Here is a 12,470-nt window from a genome sequence, read left to right on the forward strand (position 1 = left end):
GACTCTACTGACTCTACTGACTCTACTGACGCTACAGACTCTACTGACTCTACATACTCTACAGACTCTACTGACTCTACTGACTCTACATACTCTACAGACTACTGACGCTACTGACTCTACTGACGCTACTGACGCTACTGACTCTACAGACTCTACAGACTCTACAGACGCTACTGACTCTGACGCTACTGACTCTACTGACTACTGACTCTACTGACGCTACTGACTCTACTGACGCTACTGACGCTACTGACTCTACAGACTCTACTGACTCTACAGACTCTACAGACTCTACTGACTCTACTGACGCTACTGACTCTACTGACTCTACTGACGTTACAGACTCTACTAACGCTACTGACTCTACTGACTCTACAGACTCTACAGACTCTACTGACGCTACTGACTCTACTGACTCTACAGACTCTACAGACGCTACTGACTCTGACGCTACTGACTCTACTGACTACAGACTCTACTGACTCTACTGACGCTACTGACGCTACTGACTCTACTGACTCTACTGACTCTACTGACGCTACTGACTCTACAGACTCTACAGACTCTACTGACTCTACAGACTCTACAGACTCTACTAACGCTACTGACTCTACTGACTCTACAGACTCTACTAACGCTACTGACTCTACAGACTCTACAGACTCTACTAACGCTACTGACTCTACAGACTCTACAGACTCTACAGACTCTACAGACTCTACTGACTCTACTGACGCTACTGACTACTGACTCTACAGACTCTACAGACTCTACTGACTCTACAGACTCTACAGACTACTGACGCTACTGACGCTACAGACTCTACAGACTCTACTAACGCTACTGACTCTACTGACTCTACAGACTCTACAGACTCTACTGACGCTACTGACTGTACTGACTCTACAGACTCTACAGACTTTACTGACTCTACAGACTCTACAGACTACTGACTCTACAGACTCTACTGACTCTACAGACTCTACAGACTCTACTGACGCTACTGACGCTACTGACGCTACTGACTACTGACTCTACTGACTCTACAGACTCTACAGACTCTACTGACTCTACTGACTCTACTGACTCTACAGACTACTGACGCTACTGACGCTACTGACGCTACAGACTCTACTGACTCTACAGACTCTACAGACTACTGACGCTACTGACGCTACTGACACTACAGACTCTACAGACTCTACAGACTCTACTGACGCTACTGACTCTACTGACGCTACTGACTCTACTGACTCTACAGACTCTACAGACTACTGACGCTACTGACTCTACTGACTCTACAGACTCTACTGACTCTACTGACTCTACAGACTCTACTGACTCTACAGACTCTACAGACTCTACTGACGCTACAGACTACTCTACTGACGCTACTGACGCTACTGACTACTGACTCTACAGACTCTACAGACTCTACAGACTCTACTGACTCTACTGACTCTACTGACTCTACAGACTCTACAGACTCTACAGACTCTACTGACTCTACTGACTCTACTGACGCTACAGACTCTACTGACTCTACATACTCTACAGACTCTACTGACTCTACTGACTCTACATACTCTACAGACTACTGACGCTACTGACTCTACTGACGCTACTGACGCTACTGACTCTACAGACTCTACAGACTCTACAGACGCTACTGACTCTGACGCTACTGACTCTACTGACTACTGACTCTACTGACGCTACTGACTCTACTGACGCTACTGACGCTACTGACTCTACAGACTCTACTGACTCTACAGACTCTACAGACTCTACTGACTCTACTGACGCTACTGACTCTACTGACTCTACTGACGTTACAGACTCTACTAACGCTACTGACTCTACTGACTCTACAGACTCTACAGACTCTACTGACGCTACTGACTCTACTGACTCTACAGACTCTACAGACTCTACAGACTCTACTGACTCTACAGACTCTACAGACTCTACTGACGCTACTGACTCTACAGACTCTACAGACTCTACAGACTCTACTGACGCTACTGACTCTACTGACTCTACAGACTCTACAGACTCTACAGACTCTACAGACTCTACAGACTCTACTGACGCTACAGACTACTCTACTGACTCTACTGACGCTACTGACGCTACTGACGCTACTGACTACTGACTCTACAGACTCTACAGACTCTACTGACTCTACTGACTCTACTGACTCTACATACTCTACAGACTACTGACGCTACTGACGCTACTGACGCTACAGACTCTACAGACTCTACAGACTCTACTGACTCTACTGACGCTACTGACGCTACTGACTCTACAGACTCTACAGACTCTACAGACGCTACTGACTCTGACGCTACTGACGCTACTGACTCTACTGACTCTACAGACTCTACAGACTCTACAGACTCTACAGGCTGCAGTAGGCTGTAGTAGGCTATAGTAGTTTGTAGTAGTCTGTAGTAGGCATCAGTAGACTGCAGTAGGCTGTAGTAGTCTGTAGTATACTGCAGAAGGGTGCCGTAGTCTGTAGTAGGCTGTAGTAGGCTGTAGTAGGCTTCAGTAGGCTGTAGTAGGCTGTAGTAGGCTGTAGTAGGCATCAGTAGACTGCAGTAGGCTGTAGTAGGCTGTAGTAGGCATCAGTAGACTGCAATAGGCTGTAGTAGTCTGTAGTAGTCTTTAGTAGGCTGCAGTAGTCTGTAGTCGTCTGTAGTAGTCTTTAGTAGGCTGCAGTAGTCTGTAGTCGTCTGTAGTAGGCTGTAGTAGTCTTTAGTAGGCTGTAGTAGTCTGTAGTAGGCTGCAGTAGTCTGTAGTAAGCTGTAGTAGTTTGTAGTAGTCTTTAGTAGGCTGTAGTAGGCTGCAATAGGCTGCAGTAGTCTCTAGTAGGCTGTAGTAGTTTGTAGTAGTCTGTAGTAGGCTGCAGTAGTCTGTAGTAGGCTGCAGTAGTCTGTAGTAGTCTGTAGTAGTCTATAGTCTGTAGTAGGCTGTAGTAGTCTGTAGTTGGCTGCAGTAGGCTGCAGTAGTCTTTAGTAGGCTGTAGTAGTCTTTAGTAGGCTGTAGTAGGCTGTAGTAGGCTGCAGTAGGCTGCAGTAGGCTGAAGTAGTTTGTAGTAGTCTGTAGGCTGTAGTAGGCTGTAGTTGGCTGCAGTAGTTTGTAGTAGTCTGTAGTAGGCTGTAGTAGTTTGTAGTAGTCTTTAGTCTGTAGTAGGCTGTAGTTGGCTGTAGTAGTCTATAGTAGTCTGTAGTAGGCTGTAGTAGTTTGTAGTAGTCTGTAGTCTGTAGTAGTCTGTAGTAGTTTGTATTAGGCTGTACTAGTCTTTAGTAGGCTGTAGTAGGCTGTAGTAGGCTGTAGTATTTTGTAGTAGTCTATAGTAGGCTGTAGTAGTCTGCAGTAGGCTGTAGTAGGCTGTAGTAGTCTGTAGTAGGCTGTAGTAGTCTGAGGTAGAATGTAGTAGTCTGTAGTAGGCTGTAGTGGTCTTTAGTAGGCTGTAGTAGTCTGTAGTAGTCTTTGGTAGGCTGTAGTAGGCTGTAGTAGTCTTTGGTAGGCTGCAGTAATCTGTATTAGGCTCTGGTAGTCTGTAGTAGTCTGTAGTAGGCTGCAGTAGTCATTAGTAGAATGTAGTAGTCTGTAGTAGGCTGTAGTGGTCTTAAGTAGGCTGTAGTAGTCTGTAGTAGTCTTTGGTAGGCTGTAGTAGGCTGTAGTAGTCTTTGGTAGTCTGTAGTAGTCTGTAGTAGGCCGCAGTAGTCTGTAGTAGTCTGTAGTCTGTAGTAGGCCGCAGTAGTATGTAGTAGGCTGTAGTAGTCTTTAGTAGTCTGTAGTAGTCTGTAGTAGGCTCTAGTAGTCTTTAGTAGTCTGTAGTAGGCTGTATTAGTTTGTAGTAGGCTGTAGTCTGTAGTAGTCTGTAGTAGTTTGTATTAGGCTGTACTAGTCTTTAGTAGGCTGTAGTAGGCTGTAGTAGGCTGTAGTATTTTGTAGTAGTCTATAGTAGGCTGTAGTAGTCTGCAGTAGGCTGTAGTAGGCTGTAGTAGTTTGTAGTAGTCTGTAGTAGTCTGTAGTAGGCTGTAGTAGTCTGAGGTAGAATGTAGTAGTCTGTAGTAGGCTGTAGTGGTCTTTAGTAGGCTGTAGTAGTCTGTAGTAGTCTTTGGTAGGCTGTAGTAGGCTGTAGTAGTCTTTGGTAGGCTGCAGTAATCTGTATTAGGCTCTGGTAGTCTGTAGTAGGCTGCAGTAGTCTGTAGTAGAATGTAGTAGTCTGTAGTAGGCTGTAGTGGTCTTAAGTAGGCTGTAGTAGTCTGTAGTAGTCTTTGGTAGGCTGTAGTAGGCTGTAGTAGTCTGTAGTAGTCTGTAGTAGGCCGCAGTAGTCTGCAGTAGTCTGTAGTAGTCTGTAGTCTGTAGTAGGCTGTAGTAGTCTGTAGTCTGTAGTAGGCCGCAGTAGTATGTAGTAGGCTGTAGTAGTCTTTAGTAGTCTGTAGTAGTCTGTAGTAGGCTCTAGTAGTCTTTAGTAGTCTGTAGTAGTCTGTAGTAGGCCGCAGTAGTCTGTAGTAGTCTGTAGTCTGTAGTAGGCTGTAGTAGTCTGTAGTCTGTAGTAGGCCGCAGTAGTATGTAGTAGGCTGTAGTAGTCTGTAGTAGATGTAGTAGTCTGTAGTAGTCTGTAGTAGGCTGTAGTAGTCTGTAGTAGGCTGTAGTAGTCTGTAGTAGGCTGTAGTAGGCTGTAGTAGATGTAGTAGTCTGTAGTAGTCTGTAGTAGTCTGTAGTAGTCTGTAGTAGATGTAGTAGTCTGTAGTAGTCTGTAGTAGTCTGTAGTAGGCTGTAGTAGTCTGTAGTAGATGTAATAGTCTGTAGTAGTCTGTAGTAGTCTGTAGTAGATGTAGTAGTCTGTAGTAGTCTGTAGTAGGCTGTAGTAGTCTGTAGTAGTCTGTAGTAGTCTGTAGTAGATGTAGTAGTCTGTAGTAGATGTAGTAGGCTGTAGTAGTCTGTAGTAGGCTGTAGTAGGCAGTAGTAGTCTGTAGTAGATGTAATAGTCTGTAGTAGTCTGTAGTAGGCTGTAGTAGTCTGTAGTAGATGTAGTAGGCTGTAGTAGATTTAATAGTCTGTAGTAGTCTTTAGTAGGCTATAGTAGTCTGTAGTAGTCTAGTAGTCTGTAGTAGATGTAGTAGGCTGTAGTAGTCTGTAGTAGATGTAGTAGGCTGTAGTAGTCTGTAGTAGATGTAATAGTCTGTAGTAGTCTTTAGTAGGCTATAGTAGTCTGTAGTAGTCTAGTAGTCTGTAGTAGATGTAGTAGGCTGTAGTAGTCTGTAGTAGATGTAGTAGGCTGTAGTAGTCTGTAGTAGATGTAGTAGGCTGTAGTAGTCTGTAGTAGGCTGTAGTAGGCAGTAGTAGTCTGTAGTAGATGTAATAGTCTGTAGTAGTCTGTAGTAGGCTGTAGTAGGCTGTAGTAGATGTAGTAGTCTGCAGTAGGCTGTAGTAGTCTGTAGTAGATGTAGTAGGCTGTAGTAGATGTAGTAGTCTGTAGTAGTCTGTAGTGGTCTGTAGTAGTCTGTAGTAGTTTGTAGTAGATGTAGTAGGCCGCAGTAGGCCTCAGTCTGGCTCTTGTCTTCAGGATGGGGAAGTGATCGGCATAAACACTCTGAAAGTCACGGCTGGAATCTCCTTCGCGATTCCATCTGACAAGATCCGACAGTTTCTCTCAGAAGCTCACGACAGACAAGCCAAAGGTACTGACTCTACTGACGCTACTGACTCTACAGACTCTACTGACTCTACAGACTCTACTGACTCTACCGACTCTATTGACTCTACGGACTCTACAGACGCTACTGACTCTACAGACTCTACAGACTTTACAGACCCTACAGACTCTACAGACGCTACTGACTCTACTGACTCTACAGACTCTACAGACGCTACTGACTCTACAGACTCTACAGACTCTACTGACTCTACTAACTCTACAGACGCTACAGACTCTACTGACTCTACTGACTCTACAGACTCTACAGACTCTACAGACTCTACAGACGCTACTGACTCTACTGACGCTACTGACGTTACTGACTCTACTGACGCTACCTACGCTACTGACTCTACAGACTCTACAGACTCTACAGACTCTACTGACTCTACTAACTCTACAGACGCTACAGACTCTACTGACTCTACTGACTCTACAGACTCTACAGACGCTACAGACTCTACTGACTCTACTGACGCTACTGACTCTAGAGACTCTACAGACTGTACTGACGCTACAGACTACTGACGCTACTGACTCTACAGACTCTACTGACGCTACTGACTCTACAGACTCTACAGACTCTACAGACTCTACAGACTCTACTGATGCTACTGACTACTGACTCTACAGACTCTACAGACTCTACTGACGCTACAGACTACTGACGCTACTGACTCTACAGACTCTACAGACTCTACTGACGCTACTGACTCTACTGACTCTACTGACTCTACAGACTCTACAGACTCTACAGACTCTACAGACTCTACAGACTCTACAGACGCTACTGACGCTACTGACTCTACTGACTACTGCATCTACTGACTCTACAGACTCTACAGACTCTACAGACTCTACTGACTCTACAGACTCTACAGACTCTACAGACTCTACTGACTCTACTGACTCTACTGACGCTACTGACTCTACAGACTCTACAGACTGTACTGACGCTACAGACTACTGACGCTACTGACTCTACAGACTCTACTGACTCTACAGACTCTACAGACTCTACAGACTCTACAGACTCTACAGACGCTACGGACTCTACTGACTCTACTGACGCTACAGACTACTGACGCTACTGACTCTACAGACTCTACTGACGCTACTGACTCTACTGACTCTACTGACTCTACTAACTCTACAGACTCTACAGACGCTACTGACTCTACTGACTCTACAGACTCTACATACTCTACTGACGCTACAGACTACTGACGCTACTGACGCTACTGACTCTACACACTCTACTGACTCTATTGACTCTACAGACTCTACAGACGCTACTGACTCTACAGACTCTACAGACTCTACAGACTCTACAGACGCTACAGACTCTACTGACTCTACAGACTCTACAGACTCTACAGACGCTACTGACTCTACAGACTCTACAGACTCTACAGACGCTACAGACGCTACTGACTCTACTGACTCTACAGACTCTACAGACTCTACAGACTCTACAGACGCTACTGACTCTACAGACTCTACAGACTCTACAGACGCTACAGACGCTACTGACGCTACAGACTCTACAGACTCTACAGACTCTACTGACTCTACAGACTCTACAGACGCTACAGACTCTACTGACGACTTTACTGACTCTACAGACTCTACAGACTCTACAGACTCTGCAGACTCTACTGACGACTTTACTGACTCTACAGACTCTACAGACTCTACTGACTCTACAGACTCTACTGACTCTACTGACTCTACTGACTCTACAGACTCTACTGACGCTACTGACGCTACTGACGCTACTGACTCTACAGACTACTGACTCTACTGACTCTACTGACTCTACAGACGCTACTGACTCTACAGACTCTACAGACGCTACAGACGCTACAGACTCTACAGACTCTACAGACTACTGACGCTACTGACTCTACAGACTACTGACTCTACTGACTCTACTGACTCTACAGACGCTACTGACTCTACTGACTCTACTGACTCTACTGACTCTACAGACTCTACAGACTCTACTGACGCTACTGACTCTACTGACGCTACAGACTCTACAGACTCTACAGACGCTACAGACTCTACTGACTCTACAGACGCTACTGACTCTACAGACTCTACAGACTCTACAGACTCTACTGACTCTACAGACGCTACTGACTCTACAGACTCTACAGACTCTACAAACTCTACTGACTCTACAGACGCTACTGACTCTACAGACTCTACAGACGCTACAGACTCTACTGACTCTACAGACGCTACTGACTCTACAGACTCTACAGACGCTACAGACTCTACTGACTCTACAGACGCTACTGACTCTACAGACTCTACAGACTCTACAGACTCTACAGACTCTACTGACGCTACTGACTCTACTGACGCTACAGACTCTACAGACGCTACAGACTCTACTGACTCTACAGACGCTACTGACTCTACAGACTCTACAGACTCTACAGACTCTACTGACTCTACAGACTCTACAGACTCTACTGACTCTACTGACTCTACGGACTCTACAGACTCTACTGACTCTACAGACGCTACTGACTCTAGAGACTCTACTGACTCTACAGACTCTACCGACGCTACCGACGCTACCGACGCTACCGACGCTACCGACTCTACCGACTCTACTGACTCTACAGACTCTACAGACTCTACAGACTCTACAGACTCTACAGACGCTACTGACGCTACTGACTCTACTGACTACAGACTCTACTGACTCTACAGACTCTACAGACTCTACCGACGCTACCGACGCTACCGACGCTACCGACGCTACCGACGCTACCGACGCTACCGACTCTACTGACTCTACAGACGCTACAGACTCTACAGACTTTACAGACGCTACAGACTCTACAGACGCTACTGACTCTACTGACTCTACAGACTCTACAGACTCTACTGACTCTACAGACGCTACTGACTCTAGAGACTCTACTGACTCTACAGACTCTACCGACGCTACCGACGCTACCGACGCTACCGACGCTACCGACTCTACCGACTCTACTGACTCTACAGACTCTACAGACTCTACAGACTCTACAGACTCTACAGACGCTACTGACGCTACTGACTCTACTGACTACAGACTCTACTGACTCTACAGACTCTACAGACTCTACTGACGCTACTGACGCTACTGACTCTACTGACTCTACTGACTCTACAGACTACAGACTCTACTGACGCTACAGACTACTCTACTGACTCTACAGACGCTACTGTCTCTACTGACGCTACAGACTCTACAGACTCTACAGACTCTACTGACTACAGACTCTACAGACTCTACATACTCTACAGACTCTACAGACTCCACTGACGCTACTGACGCTTCTGACTCTACTGACTCTACTGACGACTTTACTGACTCTACAGACTCTACAGACTCTACAGACTCTACTGACGACTTTACTGACTCTACTGACTCTACTGACTCTACAGACTCTACTGACTCTGCTACTGACGCTACTGACGCTACTGACGCTACTGACTCTACTGACGCTACTGACGCTACTGACGCTACTGACTCTACTGACTCTACAGACCCTACTGACTCTACAGACTCTACTGACGCTACTGACGCTACTGACGCTACTGACTCTACTGACGCTACTGACGCTACTGACGCTACTGACTCTACAGACTACTGACTCTACTGACTCTACTGACTCTACAGACGCTACTGACTCTACAGACTCTACAGACGCTACAGACGCTACAGACTCTACTGACTCTACTGACTCTACAGACTCTACTGACGCTACTGACGCTACTGACTCTACAGACGCTACAGACGCTACAGACTCTACTGACTCTACTGACTCTACAGACTCTACTGACGCTACTGACGCTACAGACTCTACTGACTCTACTGACTCTACTGACTCTACAGACTCTACAGACTCTACTGACTCTACTGACTCTACAGTCTCTACAGACTCTACAGACTCTACAGACTCTACAGACTCTACAGACTCTACTGACTCTACTGACTCTACAGACGCTACAGACTCTACTGACTCTACTGACTCTACAGACTCTACTGACTCTACAGACTCTACAGACTCTACAGACGCTACAGACGCTACTGACTCTACTGACGCTACTGACGTTACTGACTCTACTGACGCTACTGACTCTACTGACTCTACTGACTCTACAGACTCTACTGACTCTACTGACTCTACAGACTCTACTGACTCTACTGACGCTACTGACTCTACAGACTCTACTGACTCTACAGACTCTACTGACTCTACTGACTCTACTGACTCTACTGACTCTACTGACTCTACTGACGCTACTGACTCTAGAGATTCTACAGACTGTACTGACGCTACAGACTACTGACGCTACTGACTCTACAGACTCTACTGACGCTACTGACTCTACAGACTCTACAGACTCTACAGACTCTACTGACGCTACAGACTACTGACGCTACTGACTCTACAGACTCTACAGACTCTACTGACGCTACTGACTCTACAGACTCTACAGACTCTACAGACGCTACTGACTCTACAGACTCTACAGACTCTACAGACTCTACAGACTCTACAGACGCTACTGACGCTACTGACTCTACTGACTCTACAGACTCTACAGACTCCACTGACGCTACTGACGCTTCTGACTCTACTGACTCTACTGACGACTTTACTGACTCTACTGACTCTACAGACTCTACAGACTCTACTGACGCTACTGACGCTACTGACTCTACTGACTCTACTGACTCTACAGACTCTACAGACTCTACTGACGCTACAGACTACTCTACTGACTCTACAGACGCTACTGTCTCTACTGACGCTACAGACTCTACAGACTCTACAGACTCCACTGACGATACTGACGCTTCTGACTCTACTGACTCTACTGACTCTACAGACTCTACAGACTCTACAGACTCTGCAGACTCTACTGACGACTTTACTGACTCTACTGACTCTACTGACTCTACAGACTCTACTGACTCTGCTACTGACGCTACTGACGCTACTGACTCTACTGACGCTACTGACGCTACTGACGCTACTGACTCTACTGACTCTACTGACTCTACAGACTCTACTGACTCTACAGACTCTACTGACGCTACTGACGCTACTGACTCTACTGACGCTACTGACGCTACTGACGCTACTGACGCTACTGACTCTACAGACTACTGACTCTACTTACTCTACTGACTCCACAGACGCTACTGACTCTACAGACTCTACAGACGCTACAGACGCTACTGACTCTACTGACTCTACAGACTCTACTGACGCTACTGACGCTACTGACTCTACTGACTCTACAGACTCTACTGACTCTACTGACTCTACAGACTCTACAGACTCTACAGACTCTACAGACTCTACAGACTCTACAGACTCTACAGACTCTACAGACTCTACAGACTCTACTGACTCTACTGACTCTACAGTCTCTACAGACTCTACAGACTCTACAGACTCTACAGACTCTACAGACTCTACTGACTCTACTGACTCTACAGACGCTACAGACTCTACTGACTCTACTGACTCTACAGACTCTACTGACTCTACAGACTCTACAGACTCTACAGACGCTACAGACGCTACTGACTCTACTGACGCTACTGACGTTACTGACTCTACTGACGCTACTGACTCTACTGACTCTACAGACTCTACTGACGCTACTGACTCTACAGACTCTACAGACTCTACTGACTCTACAGACTCTACTGACTCTACTGACTCTACTGACTCTACTGACTCTACTGACGCTACTGACTCTAGAGATTCTACAGACTGTACTGACGCTACAGACTACTGACGCTACTGACTCTACAGACTCTACTGACGCTACTGACTCTACAGACTCTACAGACTCTACTGACTCTACTGATGCTACTGTCTACTGACTCTACTGACTCTACAGACTCTACTGACGCTACAGACTACTGACGCTACTGACTCTACAGACTCTACAGACTCTACTGACGCTACTGACTCTACAGACTCTACAGACTCTACAGACGCTACTGACTCTACTGATTCTACTGACTCTACAGACTACTGACTCTACAGACTCTACAGACTCTACTGACTCTACAGACTCTACAGACTCTACAGACTCTACAGACTCTACTGACGCTACAGACTACTGACGCTACTGACTCTACAGACTCTACAGACGCTACTGACGCTACTGACTCTACTGACTCTACAGACTCTACAGACTCCACTGACGCTACTGACGCTTCTGACTCTACTGACTCTACTGACGACTTTACTGACTCTACTGACTCTACAGACGCTACTGACTCTACTGACTACTGACTCTACTGACTCTACAGACTCTACTGACTCTACAGACTCTACTGACGCTACTGACGCTTCTGACTCTACTGACTCTACTGACGACTTTACTGACTCTACTGACTCTACAGACTCTACAGACTCTACTGACTCTACTGACTCTGCTACTGACGCTACTGACGCTACTGACTCTACTGACGCTACTGACGCTACTGACTCTACTGACTACTGACTCTACTGACTCTACAGACTCTACTGACTCTACAGACTCTACTGACGCTACTGACGCTACTGACTCTACTGACTCTACTGACTCTACTGCATCTACTGACTCTACAGACTCTACAGACTCTACAGACTCTACTGACTCTACAGACTCTACAGACTCTACAGACGCTACAGACTCTACTGACTCTACAGATGCTACTGACTCTACA

General features: G+C 46.2%; 1 protein-coding gene across 1 annotated transcript in view; it reads left to right on the forward strand.

Annotated features, from left to right (window-relative positions):
• Window positions 1–12,470, forward strand: part of LOC140369083 (serine protease HTRA1B-like) — a 150,614-nt gene that overhangs the window by 80,350 nt on the left and 57,794 nt on the right. Inside the window, exon 7 of the mRNA XM_072456317.1 lies at window positions 5,594–5,708. Within this exon, the coding sequence (XP_072312418.1) occupies window positions 5,594–5,708 (115 nt within the window). The remainder of the gene's footprint in view (window positions 1–5,593; window positions 5,709–12,470) is intronic.

Source organism: Eucyclogobius newberryi, unplaced genomic scaffold (genome assembly GCF_026437365.1).
Source record: "Eucyclogobius newberryi isolate DKJ021-1_F unplaced genomic scaffold, fEucNew1.0.hap1 SCAF_20, whole genome shotgun sequence".
Lineage (NCBI taxonomy): Eukaryota > Metazoa > Chordata > Actinopteri > Gobiiformes > Gobiidae > Eucyclogobius > Eucyclogobius newberryi.